General features: G+C 37.7%; 1 protein-coding gene across 2 annotated transcripts in view; it reads right to left on the minus strand.

The window, feature by feature from the left end:
* Positions 1-8621: 8621 nt before the first annotated feature.
* The window catches only part of DHX40 (DEAH-box helicase 40), a 52252-nt gene continuing 36517 nt past the window's right edge, over positions 8622-24356 (minus strand). For both annotated transcript variants that reach the window (XM_053569279.1, XM_053569280.1), the window contains exons 13-18: positions 17740-17854; positions 17288-17396; positions 15497-15591; positions 11793-11862; positions 11071-11299; positions 8622-9892 (exon numbers count right to left, since the gene is read on the minus strand). In XM_053569279.1, the coding sequence (XP_053425254.1) occupies positions 9753-9892; positions 11071-11299; positions 11793-11862; positions 15497-15591; positions 17288-17396; positions 17740-17854 (758 nt within the window). In that variant the 3' untranslated portion in view covers positions 8622-9752. The remainder of the gene's footprint in view (positions 9893-11070; positions 11300-11792; positions 11863-15496; positions 15592-17287; positions 17397-17739; positions 17855-24356) is intronic.

Raw genomic sequence — 24356 nt, forward strand, 5'->3', positions numbered from 1 at the left:
TTTAAAGCCTTTTTAGAAATAGACAAATTGTAAGTTAAAATTTTAAGGGAGTTACTGTTTTCTTACAGTAATACGTTAATCAAGTTAGATTTTCAGCTAAAGAAATTAATGTACACAGCTATGATTTAATAAAAAAAAAGAAACATTTTCAGCTTTATCAAGAATGGGCTACCAAAATTTATTAGTAAGTATCTTCCTTTTTCATATAGACCCTGTAACTTTAAGTACATTTAGAATTCCCAAAGCAAATGATTTTTAATTTAGCTATTTGGCATGCAATACTTAACCAAAAAGTGCACTGAGGTTCTGTCACAGTGACTGCTGTGTCATCACACATAGAAATCTAATGAATATGTTGTTCTAAAGAATCATTTAGGGAGAAGAAAAATAAATTATGTTATTGTGGATCATTGTGAATACTGACCCTTCAAATTAATTTTTCAAGAGAAAAAAAGTCCAGATTAACATATAACAAGCCCCCAAACCCACCTATGCCTTTCTAAAGATTAGTAATTTGGGTGGGGTAATAGGGATTTATTTTTGCGGGAGTATGCTGCTTTTGGTAATGGTGGAGAGGCAGGAGAAAGGTTGTCAAATCCCTAATTTAGAAACTCCAAAGTGGTTTAGAAACCCTTAAAGGCGCAAGCCCTGTTAAATTACCTAAGGATACCTGAATTGCATTGTTTTTGAGTATTACCTTAAGTTACAGGAAAGGATAACCCAGAAGCCAAATCCTGCATCCCAGAATGCTTTTTCTCTTAATAATCTAAAAAATCTATAATCAATTAATTTAATAGTCTTAATAAGACTACTGCTATGAACGAAGGAATCATCACCCTGGCTTTTGCTTTTAGAAAATGTTTTAGCAAAGTAGCCACGTTAATAAAATGGCCAGGTTCTTTCAGTTTCAAACTATTTTTGTCGGAATGTTCATCAATAGTAGGTCTTTGTCATGAGTCACAAGTGTGATTCGCAAAAACTACTTTGCTTCATCTATTATTGAGTGCCAGTTTCTCAAAACCTTATACAGGAAACCTGTATTATGCCACTAATATTTTATTGCCAGAAACTGTGATTACCCTAGGATGACACCTCAAAAACCTTTCACTGTAAGATTCTTCTGCAGCAGTTCATTTTCAAACAGCCATGATATTAAGGTCCCTAACTTTTAAAATCTTGATCTTTTAAATAGAAGTATTAAATCAAAACTTTAATACTTAATCCATTGTACCAAATATTTGCAATTCAGATTTTAATGAAGCCATGAAGGATATACTTCAGTATTACCCAAGTTAGATACTTTATTTTGTCATTGAAATAGCTTTGAAACATCTCCCTACCCCACCCCCCAGGCCATTGTCCATCCCTTTGGGATTATACTAAGTCTTTATCTTTCTATGGAAGATAAAGAACAGGAAAAAATAAAGATCTGGATGTCAAATGCCAGTTTAAGAAAAAAAAAAAAAAGCCTTGTGTAAGGCACTGACTATAGGCAAGGCTTCCCTTGAAAAATGAAAAATCAGGAAACATTTATGAAACAACAACAAAAATGAAATGGCCTTTTTCTTTCAGTATGAAATGGACTTGAGTTTATACTCTTGACATCATTCACTGCTCAGGTTTGTCTTAAACCTTCATATATTTATATAGACAAGTTTTATAATGTATCATGGATGGCAATTAAATAAATAGGCTTTACCCTGTATCAGCAGATGGCATTTTTTTTTTCTGGAGACAGAGTCTCAAGCTGTTGCCCTGGCTAGAGTGCCATGGTGTCATAGCTCACAGTACCTCCAACTCTTGGAAAATGTTTGTGGGTCATGCTGGTGACAGAAATAACTCTAGGAGGTGAAAACAAAAAGTTCTATAACTTTAGAAATAAAAAAAAAAATAGCCCATTAACAGCCATTCCCATATTCTCTCTCTCATTAATAAAAGATTTTATAGATCTTGTGATCCTCTTGCCTCAGTTTTTCTATTTAGTAGAGACGGGGTCTTGCTTTTGCTCAGGCTAGTCTTGAACTTGGAGCTCAAGCAATCCACCTGCCTTGGCCTCCCAGAGTGCTCGGATTACAGGCATGGCCATGGTGCCAGGCAGAGAGCATGTTCTTTTTATTTATTTTTTTTTTGAGACAGAAATCTCACTATATTGCCCTCGGTAGAGTGCTGTAACATCACAGCTCACAGCGACCTCAATCTCTGGGGCTTAAGCGATTCTCTTGCCTCAGCCTCCCAAGTAGCTGGGACTACAGGTGCCCGACACAACGCCCGACTAATTTTAAGAGATAAGTTCTTGCTCAGGCTCAGTGGGTCTCGAACCTGTGAGCTCAGGCAATCCACCTGCCTCAGCCTCCCAGAGTGCTAGGATTATAGGCATGAGCCACTGTCCCCAGTCAGGGAGCATATTCTAAATGGGAAAAGAATCCTGTGGGGATCCAACCTGGAATGTAGTCATGTTATATAGGCCCCTCCCATATTTTCTAAAGGTTAAATCAGATCCTTAAAGAGGAATGGGGTGGTTCATGACATTATCTTAAAAAGTCATCTCATGAAAGTTGGTTTAAATATAGCAATTCACTGAATGTTGTTGAAAGAAAAACTCAGAAGCATTTTAATTCTGATGATCATGAGTTAGATGCCAAGAAACCACATCCGAAAACATAACAAGAAGCTCCATAGCTCATAAGATCTATAAAATCTTGTATTAATGAGCGAGAGAATGTGAGAATGGCTGTTAATGGGCTATTTTTTTTTCTTATTTCTAAATTTGTAGAACTCTTTGTTTTCACCTCCTAGAGTTATTTCTGTCACCAGCATGACCCACAAACATTTTCCTCTAGCAGTTTTGAAGTTTTGTCACACTCCAGGGATAGTTCTGCCAGTAGCAATGGATATATGTAGCCTTGTTAACGGTAGTAAACTCTATCTTCCCCAGAATAGTGAAGGACTGAGATGTGGTAAACAAAGTTTTGGTTAACTCAATAATAAAGTTTCAAGGACTTATAATCTACTTTACTTCTTCAACAAACATTTTTCAATACCTACAATGTAAAATTACATACTCAATGTTAAATTCTTCTGTAAAGTCTTTTTGAAAAAAATATGGGAAAGCAATTCTGAGTCTTGAAGCCCTCTCATGTTCATCATAGTGGGCAGTTTGTAAGTACTAGCCTGATCTGAATATGTACCAAACCTAGGACACACTAGGATTTAACTATTTAAAAAATGCCTTATCTTATCGTGTCCTGACTATTAAGTATATTACTATGTAAAGCACACCAAACGCTTGGTTATTTCCTGTTCCTGGTTGTTCATATTCCAAATAACCGTGAGCTTAGGGATGTTTGTATAGAACCATACAACTACTATTCATTCCACAACACTCCCAAGATGAAAAATATATAGCATTTGTTAACCTACTTTTTATTTATTTTATTGATTTAAATTTTATTTGTCTTTTCTGAGCCAGATTTCTTTAGGTTAGTTCCACTGGCCACTGATCAATTGGGATCAGTAGTCCCAAATGTTCCAAGACCTCCAGCAAATGCCCTAAACTGCAGCTAGAACCAAACCCCATACAACATATACAGTATATACATATGATAATGTTTCACTTATAACTTGTGCCCTCCCTATAAGAAACTAAATAATAATAAAATAGGGCAATTATATCAATATACTATAGTAAAAGTTATATGAATGTGGTCTTATGCTCTCAGAATATCTTATTATACTATAGTCACCTATCTTCAGACCATGGTTGAACACAGGTAACTGAAACCTCAGAAAACTAAGCCATAGATAAGGAGGAATTACTGTACAAAGCCTTCTACATGGTGAAAATAAAAACTAACCCAATGAAGACAGCTCTTACAGTCTCAATATTTTAGTTACTATCTAGCTGAGCCACGAGATCAGATATGGAGATGAGATTAAAATTCCATCTCTTTAAGGGGGGAACTAAATGAAGTAGATTAGCAGCTCACATGGCCCAAGCTGACTTTCAAATGTTTCTATCTGCAAAAATGAGTAGCATTCAAATTATTCTTCATTTAACCCACTCAGTTCTAATCCATGATACAGACCACACATTGCAAAACCCCTCTCAAGGTGACACTGATAATCTTTCCATTGGTTCTTCTCCCCAACCACACAAATTGTCTTCTCTTTTTGTTTCAGTATAAGTCCTACTCTTCCTTGAAAACTAAGCTTAAAATCCATTTACCTTACTTCACCAGCTATTATAGCATTTATTGACGACACCACTCATTTTGAAGTCTTGGCTAACTATTGTCAATAATCACACTTGGAATTAGTACAACAATCATTTATGAATACATCTCATATAAAAAGCACTGAGTGCTAGGCTATATTTTGGGTTAACTCATCTCATTTTCTTGTTTTTACTTTTTTATTTTTTTTTGAGACAGAGTCTCAAGCTGTTGCCCTGGGTAGAGTGCTGACGTCACAGCTCACAGCAACCTCCAACTCAGGCTCAAACGATTCTTTTGCCTCAGGTTTTCTGTTTTTAGGAGAGACAGGGTCTCACTTTTGCTCAGGCTGGTCTTGAACTCATGTGCTCAAGCACTCCACTGGCCTCAGCCTCCCAGAGTGCTAGGATTACAGGTGTGAGCCACCATGCCCAGCTCTCATCTCATTTTCTATGTTTGAGAATTAAGTAATAATATTGTGTCAGAAAAATATAGAGATTTTATCTGGACAAGTAATGTGATTATGTTCTTTGAAAAATCTTTTAACAGTTTCACAGGAGAATTTTGTATTTATATTTTAAGTTTAAAGGAACAGGTAGCAAATAATAGGATTACTCTCAAAATCTTTGGGAAAATAAATACAACAAAATTTATTTCTCATACGCTCATTCCCATCAACTCTGTTACGAAGAAAAAGTAAAAGCAAGAGGGCAGCGCCTGTGGTTCAAGGAGTAGGACACCAGACCCATATAGTGGAAGTTACGGGTTCAAACCCAGCCCTGGCCAAAAACTGGAAAAAAAAAAAGTAAAAGCCAAAAAAATTTGAGAAGTCATTAAAGAAAACCTTTTCTTGCAAATGAAATACTTTTAAATTAGAATGGAATGTGAAGAGCAGGTTTTGATTCAAGCACAAGTGATAAAAAACTGAAATCGAAATAATACACAATCATCCCTTTGTATCAGCAGGGCTTTAGTTCCAGGACACCCTTCCCCATACCAAAATCTGGTAGATGCTCAAGCCCCTTACATAATATGGGTGGTCTTTTTATATAACCTGTGTACATCCTCATATATAATTCAAACCATCTCTAGATTATTTATAATGACTAATATAATGTAAATGCTCTATAACTAGTTATACTTTTTGTTTTTTATTTATATTATTATTTTTTTGGGACAGAGCCTCAAGCTGTCGCCCTAGGTAGAGTGCCGTGGTACACAGCTCACAGCAACCTCCAGCTCCTGGGCTCAAGTGAGTCTCCTGCTTCCGCCTCCCAAGTAGCTGGGATTACAGGCGCCCACCACAACGCCCGGCTATTTTTTGGTTGCAGCCATCGTTTGGCGGGCCACAGCTGGATTTAAAGCCACCAATTCAGGTGTATGTGGCTGGTGCCTTAGCTGCTTGAGCCACAGACACCAAGCCTGCATTATTTTTTTATTGGGTTTTTTTTCAATCCTATCTGCAGGTAGGTGAATCTGTGGGTACAGAACCCCAGATATAGAGGGCTGACCATATTTCCTGACACATGAAAAAAAACACAAAATTTGAATTTCATTCTCCAAAAAAGTTTTACTGGAAAACAATGATATTTGTTCATTTATGCAGTATTTCTTTTTTTTTTTTTTTGTAGAGACAGAGTCTCACCTTATGGCCCTCGGTAGAGTGCCATGGCATCACACAGCTCACAGCAACCTCCAACTCCTGGGCTTAAGCAATTCTCTTGCCTCAGCCTTCCGAGTAGCTGGGACTACAGGCTCCCGCCACAACACCCGGCTATTTTTTGGTTGCAGTTCGGCCGGTGCCAGGTTTGAACGCGCCACCCTCGGTATATGGGGCCGGCGCCTTACCGACTGAGCCACAGGCATCGCCTATGCAGTATTTCTTGTTGCCTTCAAACTACAACAGCAGAATAGTTGCAACAGAGGCTGTATGGCCAAAAAGCCTAAAATGTTTACTATCTGGTCTTATAAATTCAAATCGTGTAATTTTATTTCCTATAGACTGTCTGAACATGCGAAAAATGTTAAATATCTAAATGCAAATTAAGATAATAACGAGGTAACTTTTTGTCTATAATTACAATAATTATGAGGGATTACAAGGCTGTAATAAGATTGGCACTGTCCTACATTGCTGGTAGAAATATGAACTGGTTCATCTGTTCTGCAAAGCAGTTAAGCATGTATCAGGAGCCTCAAAAATCACTTTCTCTGCTATTCTAAACTTGACTGTAAGAACATATCACAATTATTAAACCTTTTCTTCATTGACAGCTATGTATGTATACTGTTTTTCAAATTTTTACTATTAGAAACAATGGTACATTTAGCATTTTAATGAATGCTATATTTAATATTTTTATGGGTGCTGTATTAACATTTTTATGTATTTAACATCAGTAATGGATGCTAAATCTACAGGAGTCAAATTTTATGAGGAACAGAGTATTTTATATAATCTCAAAGAATTCCTAGGATTTAAATCTAGAGATGAACTTACTGGATCACAGGTTGTACACAGCTCCAACTTTACTATTTATTGCCAAAATGTTCTCTAAGAGTAATTTGTTCTCCTACACTAACACTTTTCAGGCACATTAACTGTTGCCAATCTGAAACGAATGAATGGCATCTGTTATTTTCATCTGCATCCCCCTAATTATTACTAAAAAGGTTCATCATCTTCTTTATCAACCATTATTGTATAACCATCACCCTCCTCCAAGGTTATTTCTACCTTCTTCCTTTAACTAAATCTAGCACTCTCTCTCTTTTTTTGAGACAGACTCTGACTGTCACCCTACATAGAGTGCCATGGCATCATACATAGCTCACAGCAACCTCAAACTTTCGAGCTTACCCAATCCTCTTGCTACAGCCTCCCGAGTAGCTCAGCCTATAGGTGTGCACCACAACACCTGGCTAGTTTTTTTCTACTTTTAGTAGAGATGGGGTCTCACTCTTGCACCTGCCTCGGCCTCCCAGAGTGCTAGGATTATAGGCATGAAACACCAAACCCAGCCAAGATCTAGCACTCCCTTGATACTACTTTTTTCACAACCTTCTCAACAGAAATTGAAGAATGGAAATTCTTTTTATTAATATCCCTGTCACAATTATCTAAAAGCTATGAAGATGTTCTTCCCTTCCAACACATCCATATATCCCATAAAATCCAAATTCAACAGGTTGGCCATCTTATCCAACCAACATCTTTAGCCTACTACTAGTCTATATATACTCTATGCATCAAGTAAAAATGATTTGCCATCTGTATCAAACATCCCCATAGGACTTTCTAATTCTATCGTGATCCATGTTCTTCCTAGTATCCACCTATTTATCAAAAATTCATCCTTCATGAGTGGCATAAGAGTTGAGTAACTAAAAAAAGAAAAAAAATTTATCCTTCAAGGAAAGCTCTTCCTTACAATACCAAATTATACTGTAATACAATAAATAAATATAGAAAATAATTAAGAAAAAAAAATCACCATTTTGCAACCCAAAGAATAAAACTGACTCAGAACCAATTGATGGTGAATCCAAATGGTCATGTTTTATGAGATGTTTTACATAATTTCAAAGTACCTCCCCCATCAAATTACTTATGAATTATAATAGCTAGGTTGAAGAAATAAAAACACCGTAGCCCACTAATCAAAATTAATATAACCAATAAGGGACAAATGCTATGTAACTCCGTATGTGACATCCTAGGAAAGATACTGGATTGCTTATGTACTACTCCAGTCAAAAGTGCATGGCCAAGAAGAAATTAATTAGAGAAACCCAAATTGAGAACACTCTATAAAATAACCAGCCTACTATTATTAGAAAAAATGTTTTCAGAGACAAAGACTGAGGACTTTTTCCAAATTAAAAGAGACTACAACATAGTATACGATCCTCAACTGAATCCCAAACTGGAGAAAAATTCTATTAAAGATGTTCTTGCAACAACTAATAACATTTGAGTAAGGACCACAGACTGTATGTTTAATAAATATTTACTGTATTAAGGGAGCATTCATTCCAAGAACGCACACAGCGCCTCCCCAACACAGTATCTAAGGAAATGCCCTGATGCATACACCTGAGAAAAACTGACAGGACTAAATGATTATGTGTTAAAACAGTGTCTATAGCACTACAGATAAAAAATGAACAAATTAAAATGCTGGAAAGGTAAAGAGAAACCATCACCACTCACCTTACTTCAAGGACAAACATATGGATTTGGGTCCTCATGGGATTTTTCAATAAAGTCTTTACGTTTCTAATATTGAACATAAAACCATTTAAATTCCAAAAGAAGTAACTGGAAAAGAGTCAGTTATCTATAAAAAAATTTAGATTCTTAATTTTTACACAAAATACCTAAAAACACACATTATACTGTCTTTTGAGTTTAATGACACTAACAGCTTTATTTAACAAACATTGAGTGACTACTATGTGCAAAGCGATACACTAGGTGCCATGAAAAATACAAAGATGAAAAAGACACAGTCTTGCCCACGAGGAGCATATAATCTAGTGAAGAGACAGACAAATACACCAATAACTAGAATACAAGGCAGTAAATGAGAGTGGGCAAGTGCTGAGTGTGGCCTGAGTGTGGTACTAGCTAGCCTCAAGGTTCTAATTTGAAACACTGGTGAAATAGTGTTGACTGCTTTGACAATCTCATCTCAAGATCGGCACAATAGATGTTTAAATGGTCCTCCTACCCAAATAGCTGGAAGCAACAGGATAGGCCAGGTGGAGGAGTTTTTTGAAAGCACTGTCACACCTACATACATAATGTTGACATAAGTATGTGGGTTCAGCTAAAAAAGAACTTTCACATACATATGTGTGTGTGTATCATCTGTCCTTTGGTTAATGGCTATAGCTACTGTTTTAAACAATATACTTTTCTATAAAAAGGAGTTTGTATAATCCCAGAAAAATCAATTTAAGGATTAATATTAATTCAAGAAAGAATCCTGCCATAGGCAATTTTATTTACTAATTCTTTTCTCTAAATATCTATAAAGCTCTGTAGCAATTAAAGAGACATCTAAGTATTGCTGAGTAAAATCTCTTAGGTTCAGCCTTCTGAAGGAAACGGTCACATACCTGATATAACACTATTCTAATAGCAACAAGAAGGCCTTAAAGAGATTTAAGGAAAATAATTTTTAATGCTTCAATGCAAATGGAGTACACGCTGATTAAATACAATTCAATCTTCTTTGAAAATATCTCAATGACAGCGTTTGATACCAGTTAAGGCCAGCAGAATTGAAGTGAAGAAAATATTACATGTATTGTCTTTCATTGGCTTCATGTATCACTGCCTATGACTATGGCAACCCAATCTTTTCTTTGTAAATTCCATTTATTGGTACTGATTAACTCTGATATTTGCCTTTGGCCCATAGGCTAATAACGACTGCTGGCCACTTCCTCTTGGTAGTGTCTGAAACTAACTGGCAAAATAGAACCACATGTCCTGGCTGCTTTTCCTACTTTCAGAATTGGAGAGTTCACCGCTTAGCCTGTTTCCTTCAGGGTGTCACTGTGGTCCTGGGTCCTCTGCTGCTTTCTCTCAAGGAAACGAGCCCGGGCATCTGATATGGATTTGTCATCATTTCTTCTTTGCATTTTCTTTAGAACTTCTTTTGATATTCCATCTGAAAATATTACAAAATTAATCCAATAAAACTTTAGCTTTGAGATTCAGTACTGGAAGTGTTAACATTTCTACAGAAAAGCAGGGTGGTGCCTGTGGCTTGGGGGAGTAGGGCGCCGGCCCCATATGCCAGCCCCATATGCAGAAGGTGGCAGGTTCAAACCCAGCCCAGCCCCAGCCAAAAAAAAAAAAAAAACCTGCAAAAAAAAAAAGAAAAGAAAAACATCAACATTTCTACAGAAAGAGATGTCCTGATTTTTCAATGTTAAGAAAAAAAATGAGGAAATTAAATTTCGCCCTTCCAAAAAAGTGATGTAGCTTATGGTTAAAAAATTAAGAGCACTGAGGCCAGTGATTCAGAAAAATGCACCCTAATTCAAGCACATGGCACAATGTTTTAACACCGCAACAAAACACCTAATGACTAACATTTCTTTTTCTTTTTTTTTTATTTATTTATTTTTAATTATTTTTCTTTTTATTTTTTGTGGTTTTTGGCCGGGGCTGGGTTTGAACCCGCCACCTCTGGCATATGGAACCGGCGCCCTACTCCTTGAGCCACAGGCGCCACCCTAACATTTTCTTTTTTTTTGAGACAGAGTCTCAAGCTGTCGCCCTGGGTAGAGTGCCATGGCATCACAGCTCACAGCAACCTCAAATTCTTGGACTTAAGCAATTCTCTTGTCTCAGCCTCCCAAGTAGCTGGGACTACAGAGGCGCCCACCACAATGCCCGGCTATTTTTTGGTTGAAGTTGTCATTGTTGTTTGGCAGGCCTAGGCTGGATTCAAATCCACCAGTGTTATGTGGCTGGCGCCCTAGCTGCTGAGCTACAGGCGCCAAGCTTAACATTCTATTTGCCATAATTTCCTGTGCAAAATTCTTCACCATTCTATTTCCCAGTGATGTTAAATAAGGAAAATACATTATTATCCATCATTAAACTTTAATAAGCTTTACTAAAAAGCTCTTTATATATGTAAGCTTGTAACTAAGCTTTCTCTCCTAGTTCAGTACCACAGGTGTTTGTGCCTCCTAACCAGTAACCTAATATTTCATGAAAAATGCCCCTTAGAAAAAAAGGAGGCCCTGAGGTAATAATTCACAAAATTTTATAAACAAAAATAGCAAAGGACTACTGGAAAGCATTATGGCATAGTAGAACAAATGATTCACTCACCCTTTAGCTGCTTTACATTTTCCTTATTTGTCCATCTCTTCCTTGCATCTTCTCTCACTTCACGTCGAGCCACACTGCTCAAATCATGGGCATTAAATTCATGCAACTTGGGTAATAAGTCTCTTACCCACTCATAACGAATTGGACACACAATTCTTGCGTAGACTTTGGTGGTAACTAACACCTCATGAAAAATGATCCATTCAAGTTTGGTTTCCTGTTCATGAAGCTATATAAAAGAATGCATTTAAGGATCCTAATTCAATAACCTGCCCTATTTCACATTAGAACCAAATAATAGCCCATACCTTTCTGAATGAATTCCTATCTTCTTCAAACAGGAAACATGGGCCAACATATATATGTATGTACACACACACGTATATACAAACACAGAAACCTCTAAGTTGACAGCCCAAGGGACTATAACAAACATATATAGGGTCAACATAGGAATTAGGCCTACTATACTGATACGCACATATGGTGCTTGTCCAATCTAAGAAAATCAGGTCCAATTAAAAAGGTTGTCAGTAGGGAGTGGTCAACTATGGAGGTTCTACTGTATATGTTTTTATATATATATATATATAGACACACACACACACATAAATGTATGTATATATGTAAATTTAACCTCAAAGAGAAAAGAAGACATTCATATAAAATTTATTTTTATACCTTTACAAATTTCTTCCCTTTATTAAAAATAAGGTACTTACTGCTGAGGAAGGATGAATGTGAACTGGGCTTCCACGCCCATCCATTGTGCAAAACGTTCTCCCAACCGATCTATAAACAGAAAAATAAAATGCTAAAGACCAGAAGTAAGAAGAACATTAAGTTCAACAATACACAATTATAATACGTTCCACTACAAAGATGATAAGCAGAGGTTTAAGTTTACAGGAATTCCCCAGGTTATGAACGAGATAGGTTTTATAGGTTTGTTCTTAAGTTGAATTTGTATGTAATTTGGAACAAGTCCATTTACCTATAACTCAGGTTACAAACATTTAACTTACGTGTAACTCACAAGAATGGAGGTTATTACAGGAAGTCTCCGAGTTACAAACATTGAATAGATATACAACTTGCACTTAAGAACAGGGGCTATTACAGGTAATAGGTAAATGTACCTGTTCTAAATTACATACAAATTCAACTTAAGAACAAATCTACAGAACCTATCTCATTCGTAACCCAGGGACTGCCTGCTATAGGCACTTCTGATCAATAAGTAATAATAGTAACAATAATTATGTATTTGTGCTTTAGAGCTTCCAGAATGTTTTCACAGCAAAGCCTCAAAACAATCTATGAGCTTTGAGAGCCTTTATTAAAAGGGTCAAAACTAAGACTCAAGGCTTGGCGCAGTGGCTCATGCCTATAATCCTAGCACTTTGGAACCAAGGTTGGGGAGGGGTCACTTGAGCTCAAGAGTTTTGAGACCAGCCTGACCAAGAGCACGACCCTGTCCCTACTAAAAACAGAAAAACTAGCCAGCATGGTGATGCACACCTGTAGTCCCAGCTACTGGGAAAGCTAAAGCAAGAGGATCGCTTGAGCCCAAGAGTTTGAAGTTACTATGAGCTATGACACCATAGCACTCTACCCAAGGGTGACAGAGCAAGACTCAATAAAAACCTAAGACTCAAATAAATTAGCTAGCCTTCTCAAGATCACAGAGCTAATGCATGATGCAACCAAGTCCTAAATATAGTTCTTCTAAACTAATTACAGTGTCCCTATATATTATGCTATATCTCTTTTTAAAGGGGTAAGTTGATTTTTTGCTATCCTAAAATCTGGTAATTAGAAAATTTCATGTATCATTATTTTAATTCATGCACTTAACTTCACATTCTTATCCTCCTCTATACTTTCCTACATATATGGCATTCCAAATAGCTTATCAAAATCATAGTCCTAGTACAAATGTCACAGCTGATTTCCTATAGTACCTTGTAAATGTTCTTAATGTAGCCCAGATCAGACTGCTTTGTAATTATTTATTTACATATCTGTGTCCTTCACTAAACCCAAGTATCAACAACAGTTCAGGACTCACATACTCCACCTTTCTATCTTTAGTAACTGCTCAATGTTTAGCACATAGCAGGTAACTAAGACATATTTTTAAAATTCTGAAACAATCCAAATTTACAGAAAAGTTGCAAGTATAGTACAAAAATCTTTTTTTACCTGAACCATTTGAGAGTTAAACTGACCACCTGATCCCCCACGTGCATTTCCTATAATCAAGGATATTCTCTTACATAGCTACGACCATCAAAATCAGGAAATTAACACTGATACATTACTAATATGTAATCCTCAGATCAAACTGAAATTTCACCAATGTCCTAATAATATCCCTTAAATAGCAAAGGATCCAGTTCAGAATCATGCAGTGCCTTTTTTTTTTTTTGTAGAGACAGAGTCTCACTGTACCACCCTTGGGTAGAGTGCCATGGCGTCACACGGCTCACAGCAACCTCTAACTCTTGGGCTTACGCGATTCTCTTGCCTCAGCCTCCCGAGCAGCTGGCACTACAGGCGCCGCCACAACACCCGGCTATTTTTTTGTTGCAGTTTGGCCGGGGCTGGGTTTGAACCCGCCGCCCTCAGTATATGGGGCCGGCGCCCTACTCACTGAGCCACAGGCGCCGCCCAGTGCCTTTTCTTTTCATGTCCCTTTAGCCTCCCTCCTTCTAGAATGCTTCCTCAGTCTTTCTTTGGCTTTATGATCTTGATACCTTTAAGGATTACAGGCTAGTTATTTTATAGTATGCCCCTCAATTTGAGTTTGTCTGTTTCAGGATATGTGTTTTTGGCAGCAATATTACAGAATATTACAGCAATATTACAATATTTGGTGTCAATATTATGTTTTTCTCATTGCATTCTATCAGGAAAAACATGATTTTGATTTGTTTCATTACCAATGAAGTTCACTTTGCCAGGCTTTTCCACTGTGAAGTTACTTTTTTCCTTTGTAATTAAGAAAAAATAAGAATTTTGTGGAGAGCTTAACTATGTAAAAATTCTCTTATTAAACTTTTAATTTACTCCTTTATTAATCTATCACTATAGATCCATGATTTACCTTTTATTAAATGAGGTATAATCCCTTACTACTATTTATTTTAATGCTTAAAAAATCCCCTATTTGGGCTTGGCGCCTGTGGCTCAAGCGGCTAAGGCGACAGCCACATACACCTGAGCTGGCAGGTTCGAATCCAGCCCGGGCCCACCAAGCAACAGTAACGGCTGGCAACCAAAAAAAAATAGCCTGGCGTTGTGGCAGGCACCTGTAGTCCCAGTTACTTGGGAGACAGAGGCAGAAGAATCGCTTGAGCCCAGGAGTTGCAGGTTGCTGTGAGCTGTGATGCCACAGCCCTCTACCCAGGGTGACAGCATGAGGCTCTGTCTCAAAAAAAAAAAAAAAAAAAAAAAATCCCCTATTTGATCAGTTGGGACCTCTCCATACTGGCTTCTATGTACTTCTAATATGGCCTAAACCTTCATTAATCACTTCTTTGCTTGCTGGCAAAATAAGATGTTCAGGGCTCACCTTCACTTTCCCAGCCCAACTTTTCCAAAGAGCCTTGATTCTTTTAAGTGGCAGATGGTTGTTCCAAGTCAAGACCTAGGCACTAAGTGTATATTCATTGCCAATACTATCCATTGCTCTCAGTCCCTCTCAGAGCTAGATTATTTAAAAAAAAAAAAAAAATACACACACACACAAATATTTACATGCATACAAACACATATTACATTTATATATACTAAAATCTATTTTTATTCTTATATAAATCCATCCATTTCCTTATACTAAAAACTGTAACTTTATAATTATACACTGAAATTTCAATACAATACCACATTCTCATGTTCTCCCTTTCAGTATTTCTAACTTCCTTCATTATTATCATTATTAATAAAGGTTTATGATGAATTCCTTTGTATATAATGAATCTTCCATCACCGCCGTTAACCTTTTCCCTAAAGAGATGTTTTCTTCACTACACTCAGACTGATATCCCCAAAACTCTTCTCCACCCTGCTCAAGCTCTGCCACTCCTTTCTTGGAGATGCCATCCTCAACCTGTATAGCTTGTGTACTCCGCATGGGGCTACCACTCTGCAAGTAAACCCTTGTCTCTTGCCTTACGTGATGATAACCCACAGTGGACACTCTACACTCACTCCCCTCATACCCGAGTTCTAATTCCCCACTCTGAGCCAAAGCTGCTCCCCCTGCACAAGTGACAATTATGCAAAAGGTCATTTTAATTGATGTCATCATCATCACAGAGCTTCAATCACACCTTCAATCTTTGATCTTAAATATTTCTTAAATACTGTAGTCAAATACAGTAGTTTTTCTCCACCCATCTCTCAAGCTCTTATTGCTTACCTTCGGGCTACATTTTTGAAATAGCCTGCACAAAGACATCTTCGTAGTACTTCATGTTTAGGGCCTTCAAAGGTCTCTCTTGGGAAATCACTTTGCTGTAGAAAGAATATATATACAGTGGTGAATATCACAGAACAATTTGAAATAATCCTTTATTTTGAAAAATCCACATTTCCAAATATTTCTGTTGCTGGCTTAAATATGGAGTAAGAGGAAACAGATTTAACTTTTCTACCTAAAACAAAAAAGTGGACAAAATAAATGAAATAATGATTTCCAAGACACTGTATATCAGTCAACAAAGGACAGTATCTCCTGAGAGACAGGAAATAAGGGAAGTAAGCCCAACAATTATACCAGCTTGCACCCTGAAAAGACTGTGGACCAAGATACAGAGAAGAAAAACCCAAATAGAACCCAGCAAATTTCCTGGGTTAAGGAGACAGAGCTGAGAATCCAGAAAGGCCAAGGTGGCTAGAATTTACAAGAAAAGAGAACTGCAAAGTGAGAAAACTAAAGAGAGTGGTAAAAGACGCTCTTCTAGTGTTCAGCTAAGGACTGATCAACATACAAATTCAAGAAAAAAGAAAGAAAAAGAAAAAGAAAAAGAACATATGAATTCAAGAAAACTACCAATTCAGGAAAAGAACCTCTCAAAAGGATGAGAAGGAACAGTGCATGGTATTTACACAAGGTTAGGAAAGATGCCTGTGCTTATAAGCCAGACTGGAATACCTTATAACTCACTTAAGAAGAATACTAAGAAGAGTCTTGCCTCAGTAGTGAAGAATAACTAGCCCTGGCCTGAGCAGTGCTTTCACTCCACCTACCAAAATATACAAGAAAGATTCAAAAAGATCGGGCGGCGCCTATAGATCAGTTGAGTAGGGCACCGGCCCCATATACCAAGGGTGGCAAGTTCAAACCTAGCCCCAGCCAAACTGCAACAACAACCAAAAAATAGCCTGACGCTGTGGAGGGCGCCTGTGGTCCCAGCTACTCAGGAGGCTGAGGCAAGAGAATCGCCTAAGCCCAAGAGCTGGAGGTTTGCTGTGAGCTGTGACACCACAGTACTCCACCAAAGGTGATAAAGTCAGACTGTCTCTAAAAAAAAAAAAAAAAAAAAAATTCAAAAAGATCAAACCATTTCTAGGTAACTAGAATATAAAAATATCCAGCACTCCACGAGATAAAATTCACAATGTTTGGTATTCATTGAGAAATTATCAGGAAAATACACCCATTAATGAGGACATAGATTAGTCTATCAAAATCAACCCAGAATTGACACAGATATTAATTATATGTTATACCTGGATTACATTATATTCAAAAAGTTAAGCAATGACCTGAGAAAAAAAAAGTTTAAAAACTCAAATCCAACAGCTAGAGATGAAAACTATAAATCTGAGATGAAAAGTATAGTGGATAAGATTAATAGCAGATTCAACACCACAGAAGAAAAGATTAGTGAATTTGAAGACAAAGCAAATAGAAAAAAATTCTTTCATGAAGTCAGGAAGATGGCTATACACAGAAGCAAGACGAAAGGGAGGATGGCAGAATAGAAAGGGTGGTAAGAAGTAACATACATTAATTAGAATTCAACATAGGGCAGCACCTGTGGCTCAAAGGAGTAGGGCACTGGCCCCATATGCCGGAGGTGGCAGGTTCAAACCCAGCCCCGGCCAAAAGCTACAAGAAGAAAAAAAAAAAAAAAAAAAAGAATAGAATTCAATATAAAATATATAGGTCCAAAATGCTCAAGAAAAAAACAATTATAATAATCACCTGTTTAAGTTTCCTTATTAGTTCTCGAAGTTGAGCTTCCACACGAAATGCAGAAAATAAGCACCTCCAATGAATCCAATGCTTTTGGCACCATGAAGCTGGAGCTCCACTGTAAAACAAAAACAATGGTATCTTTAAAAAAAAAAAAAGTTCTCTAAGTAAAAGGCAGTCTAACAGTCTACACACACATACACATTAATCATGTTCTCATTTAAGCTACCTATATAGAAGCAAAAAAAAAAAAAAAAAAGGTTTAGGGAGAAAAGAAAGAGAACCAATACTGCATAATAATGCTTAGTAAGTTTAATAGTAGCTTGACAAAGATAATCTCACTAATATTCAAAAATACTTTGAGGTCAATTATCACCCCTTAGCAGTTAGAAGTCACATAGTACATACTAAAGTTCTTTATCAAATTGACATTTTCTAGCACAAAGGGCTACCTAATGTACCTTGATTTGCATTGTTCAAAGATGACAGCTAAAGTTGCAAAGTCATTAAATCCTCCAGCTTTAGCTGCCAGTTCTCGATGTCTCTGTTCTGCTTCCTTCTGGTACTCTGGATCAACTAGAAGGAGGATCCAAGAGACAATTTAGTTCTACATTAAGTGCTTATATTCACTTTGTCTTTCCAAGTACATTTAAATCTGCCTCACCCTCTGGAGTGGAATTAGTAAAACTATATTAACTCTTCCTTGGGGGGGCTCTAATTTCTCTCATAACTCCTTTTCTTCTTTTAACCACACATCAGAGATTTTACCAAAATAGCAACATTACAGCTCCCAATCATTTCCCTTTCAAGTAGTATTTGGAATTTTTTTTAAAAATTACTTTTTACTGTTAACCCAGGCTAACAGTAAAAATACATAATGGTACAAAAAGATATAATGTAAAAGTATAACATTCTCCAGTTTGTCACATTATCCACAAATCAACCTTTTAAAGCTAACCGCTATTGATTATTTAGTATGAGTTCTTCCAGATATTTTCTATATACATGCAATAAGTACACAAAGTTTCACTTTTATGTAAATGGGATATACGTTCTGAAATTTCCTCTATTCGATTTATTTATTTACTTTTTGTAGAGACAGAGTTTCACTTTATTACCCTCGGTAGAGCGCCGTGGTGTCACACAGCTCACAGCAACCTCCAACTCCTGGGCTCAGGCGACTCTCCTGCCTCAGCCTAATGAGTAACTGGGACTATAGGCGCCAGACACAACACCCGGCTATTCTTTTTGTTGTTGCAGTCTGGCTGGGGCCAGGTTTGAACCCACCACCCTCAGTATATGGGACCTACCCATTGAGCCACAGGCACCGCCCCCTCTATTTAATTTAATAACAGCTTCATGGAAGTACATGTAGAATTATTTATTCTCAAAAATAGCCATATAATATTCACTCCTCAGAGGTATAGGGAACATAATGTAATCCCAGTCCTTATATATCTAATTCCCAATTATGTGCAATTAGACATGACCACCACAGACGCAGAACTTACCTACTAGAAGTATTTTCTCTTCTTTTTCAACTTTATATTGAAATATAACATATACACAGAAAACCACATAGGCTATAAGGATATAGCTTAATGGCCACAACATAACACACCAATGTGCCCAACACCCAGGTCAACAAACATAAAATTCCCAGCATTCCAGAAACCCCCTTTATGTTCTCCTTCTCATAACTACCCATTCCCCCCACATAAGGGTAACCATATCCTAACTTCTAATCCTATAAATAGGTTTCTCCTGTTGTTAACATTTATTTAAGTGCAGTCACACAGTATGTACCTCATGCATCTGGTTTCCTTTGCTCAACATTATGTTTTGGGGATTTATCTGTTAACGGCCTTGATACCATTTCCCCTGGTTGCATTCAGGACTGACATGCTCTCTGCCTGAAGTCCCCATACAGCATTTTGCCCAGGCTAATCTTTCAGAGTCCCATTTTTTTAAAACTGCATTCCTTCATCCTAATACATCACATTACAATTCCCATTCCTTCAGTATACTTATCATAGATAGATTTAGCACAGGCATAATGTAGTCTGGTTCCAGGGAACAGTAATTATACAGACTACAATGTGAATCTGCAAAGTAACAGTTCTGGTAAGGAAAGCAATCTGATTAAAGAAAGCATCCATGAAAGTATAATGTCTTCCATTCCAGTCTTTAAGTAGCTTTCAACTGTGTTATCTAGTAGCAACTGAAGGAAGTAGCTAGCTAGAGACAAATAAAAGAGTATGATTTACCTCAGACTAATACAAATGGCCTGCTAAGGTGAAGATATAAGTGATTATTAATGGCCATCTCTTAATCCACTCATGGATACTAATTTTTAACCCATAACATCTCATTTTAAGCAACCAAATTTTGTTAAACTGAGCCATCAACTCCATCCTGCCTCTCGACACTAGGAGACAAGCCTACCTATCAGTCACCAGGCTCCTAGAATTCCTGAATCATGTGTTTCCTGCTACTGATATGTAAAAGCCCCAGCTGCCTGAGTCCCTTACGTTATTTATGAAGCCTTGGAGAAAACCAGTTGTAGTCCAGTTCTTTTCTTCCCTGCCTCCAGCTGACCCTAGAAACTTTCAATTTGGCTATATTATCTACAACAGTAATTTACAAAGATGACTCACCATCTCTTATTAAGATGACAGAACAGGGCGGCGCCTGTGGCTCAAGGAGTAGGGCGCCGGACCCATATGCCGGAGGTGGTGGGTTCAAACCCAGCCCCAGCCAAAAAAAAAAAGCCAAGATGACAGAACAATTTCTTTTTTTTTTTTTTGAGACTGAGTGTTAGTATGTCGCCCTCGGTAGAGTGCTGTGGCATCACAGCTCACAGAAACCTCAAACTCTTGGGCTTAAGTGATTCTCTTGCCTCAGCCTCCCAGTAGCTAGGACTACAGGTACCCTCCACACGCCTGGCTATTTTCTTGTTATAGTTGTCATTGTTGTTTAGCAGGCCCAGGTGTATGTGGCTGGCACCCTAACAACTGAGCTACAGGCGCTGAGCCTAAACGATAGTTTAATTAGCCATCTTTCATTATTTTCTTAGTAGACATGCCATTTTCTTTAGCTTAGTAACTTTAACCAGATGTGATTCCATTATGAGTTTTACCTCATGCTAATAGGTGCCACTGAGGAAAAACTATAAATAAGAAGCTGAAGCAGGCTTGGTGCCTATAGCTAAGCAGCCAGGGCGCCAGCCACATACACCAGAGATGGCAGGTTCAAATCCAGCCCAGGCCTGCCAAACAACAATGACAACTATAATCAAAAAATAGTTGGGTATTGTGGCAGGCGCCTGTAGTCCCAGTCACTTGGGAGGCTGAGGCAAGAGAATCACTTAAGCCCAAGAGTTTAAGGTTGCTGTGAGCTGTGATGCCATTGCACTCTACAGAGGGCAACATAATGGAAACTCTGTCTCAAAAAAAAAAAGCCTGTAAGCACATGAAAAAGGGCTCAAAGGTATTAGTCATCAGGAAAATGCAAATTAAAACTACGAAGAGGTACATTAATACAATGCATAAAATGAAAACAACTGGCAATACCAAATGCTGAGACAAACATGTAGGGCAAGCCATGTACAGCTACTTATGAAAAGGTTTAGCAGGTTTCTTTTTGTTGTTGTTGTTTTTAAATAGAGTCTCAAGCTGTCACCCTGGGTAGAGTGCTGTGGCATCATAGCTCACAGCAATCCCAACTCTTGGGCTCAAAGGATCCTCTTGCCTCAATTTTTCTTATTTTAGAAGAGACAGGATCTCGTTTTTGCTCAGGCCAGTTTCAAACTTATGAGCTCAGGCAATCCACCTGCCTCAGCCTCCCAGAGTGGCAGGATTATAGGTGTGAGCCACCACGCCCGACCGAGCAGGTTTCTCAGTTTAACAAAATACCTACTCAATACACCAATTTCTTTCTTAGGCATTTACCTTACCTAGAGATATAAAAATACACAAAAGTTTTGCACAAGAATATTCAGAACAGGGCAGTGCCCGTGGCTCAGTGGGTGGGGCACCAGCCCCCATATACTGAGGGTGGCAGGTTCAAACCCGGCCCCAGTCAAACTACAGCAAAAAAATAGCCAGTGTTGTGGTGGGCGCTTGTAGTCCCAGCTACTCAGGAGGCTGAGGCAAGAGAATCACCTAAGCCCAAGAGTTGGAGGTTACTGTGAGCTGTGTGATGCCACTGCACTCTACCAAAAGGCGATGAAGTGAAATTCTATCTCTACAAAAAAAAAAAAAAGAATATTCAGAACAGTTTTACTCATACATAACACTAAACAAAACAATTCAAATGTCTAACAACAAATTAAAGCATAAACGGACTGCAGTATGCTCATACAGTGGAATACTACTGTATGAGTGGAATACTACAGTGGAATACTACTACAATAAAAAGAATAAAGCACTGATAAATACTAACAACATGGACTAATCTCACATATACTAAAAAAGTATAATGTCAAACTTTATTTATGTGATATTTCAGAAGAGGCAAAACCTGAAAAAAAATCAGGAAAGTAGGTGACTAGAGGTACATGGGGTGATAACTGACTTGGAAGTGACACTGAGAGAATTTTCTGGAATGATGAAAATGTTCTATTTCTTGACAGGGGTGTGGGTTGTGGGGTAAGCATTTCACAAAATTCATTTAATTATACAACAAAGATTTATGCATTTCACCATATGTAAATTTTATCTAAAATAAACTATAAATGAATATCAAAGTCTATTTAAATAGGGTTGCCTTTCCTAGTAGGATAGCTTGCCAATCCTGAACCTCCTTTCTGTACATGAGGGAAAATGGACTACTGAATAAAGACTCTGGGTTAGATAATAATATTGTATCAATGTTAAATTTCCTAATTTTGATTAATGTACCGTGGTAAATAAAAGACTGTCCTTAGTCTTGGTAAATATAGATGTTAATATTTTGTAGTAAAGGAATATAATATTTCTAATTTATTCTTAAATGATTCAGAAAAAGTACATATATAAATATATAGACACACACATATACACACATATACAATAGAACCTCGAAGTTGACCACCTCCCTACAATGACCACCTCCTTCAGCTGACCTAATTTTCAGAGACTGGACATCCACCACATGTACAACAGGCCTAGTTCTTTATGTTGACTACCTCTATATGTTGGTAAGTTTGTTACAATCCCTTGGGTGGTTGCATACTGTATGTATGTATATGTGTACACACACAGAGAAAGAGCGAGAGAAAGCAAAGGGGCAAAATGTAAAAATTTCCTAAAACTAGACAGACGTTATCAAGGCATTCCTTTACTATCATTCTTGCAACATTTCTGTTCACCTTTGAGATTATGTTACAATAAAATGTCACCAAGAAAAAAGGCTAACACCAGATTGGTTTTTATCTATTTAAATATTCCAACATGGGAAAAACCATTTTATTTTTCTAGCCTTAAAAGAATATTAGAATTGGATCACCTTAACTCTTTGGTTTTACAAATGAAAAAATGAAGTTCAGAAAACCTAGGCCCATAGTCAGATTAGATACTGTATAGTTAGACAGAACCTGGCACTCAACGTTCCACGTCAATGCTCTGTAATAGTTTTTGGAGTTTCTACTTTAAAAAAAAAATTTTTTTTTATTAAAGATGGGGCCTGCTATGTTGCCCAAGCTGGCCCAAGTAATCCTATAGGCACATGCTACTATACCCAGCATTATTTTTATTTTAGGTTTTTTTGTTTGTTTGTTTGACAAAGTCTCATTTTGTCACTCTCGTGGCGTCACAGCTCACAGCAACCTCCAACTCTGGACTCAAGCTATTTTCTTGCCTCAGCCTCCCAAGTATCTGGACGACAGGTGCCCGCCACAACGCCTGGCTATTTGTAGAGACAAGGTCTTGTTCTGGCTCAAGCTAGTCTCAAATCTGTGAGTTTAGGCAATCCACCTGCCTTGGCCTTTCAGAGTGCTAGGATTACAGGTGCTGGGCCAGTGTGCCCGGCCTAGTATTTTTATTTTATTTAAAAAAATTTTTTTAGACAAAGTCTCACTCTGTTACCCAGGCTAAAGTACAGTGGTATCATCATAACTCACTGCAACCTCAAACTCCTGGGTTCAAACAATCCTCCTGCCTTGGCTACATATATAGCTGGAACTATAGGCAAAAGCCACATTATGCCTGGCTAATTTTTTTATTTTTTGTAGAGATGAGGTCTCGCTATGTTGCTGAGACTAGTCTTGGCCTCAAACAATCCTCTCAGCTCTTCTAAAATAATTGCAGGCAAGAGTCACCAAGCCCAGCCAGTATTTTTAGTTTGATACTCTTAACTAAAACCACTTCCAAGGGGTTGATACTCTTAACTAAAACTGGTGTTGTGGTGGGCACCTATTGTCCCAGCTACTTGGGAAGCTGAGACAATAGAATAGCTTGAATCCAAGAGTTGGAGGTATTTTATTAGGAAAAAAAAATTGCAATTAGGGATATTACTAGAATCAAAAGTCTGACAATTAAGACTAAAATCAGGACAGGAACAGTGGCTCACGCCTATAATCCTAGCAATCTGGGAGGACAAGGCAGGTGGAATGCCTAAGCTCAGGAGCTTGAGACCGGCCTGAGCAAGAGCGAGGCCCCATCTCTAAAACTAGCCGGGCACTGTGGCGAGGGCCTGTAATCTCAGATACTTGGGAGGCTGAGGCAAGAGAATCACTGTGCCCAAGAGTTTGAGGGTGCTGTGAGCTATGACACTACAGCACTCTACCGAGGGCGACAAATAAGACTCTGTCTCAAAAAAAAAAAAAAGACTGAAATCAATTTGGCATAGACAGTATGCTAATTAAATTCCAGGGTATTTTTATAGGAAATATATATATATATACTCCATTATAATCATGGCAATAATAAATCAATCTGGACTCAATACTCAGTCTACAAAGGGATAAAACCAGTGAGATAGCACACTGCATGGTCTGGCTGCAGAAAGTACACTATTCCAGAAGCTCCTTGAAAAAAAATTACTCCAGGGCGGCACCTGTGGCTCAAGGAGTAGGGCGCCGGTCCCATATGCCGGAGGT

Source organism: Nycticebus coucang, chromosome 18, assembly GCF_027406575.1.
Source record: "Nycticebus coucang isolate mNycCou1 chromosome 18, mNycCou1.pri, whole genome shotgun sequence".
Taxonomy (NCBI): domain Eukaryota; kingdom Metazoa; phylum Chordata; class Mammalia; order Primates; family Lorisidae; genus Nycticebus; species Nycticebus coucang.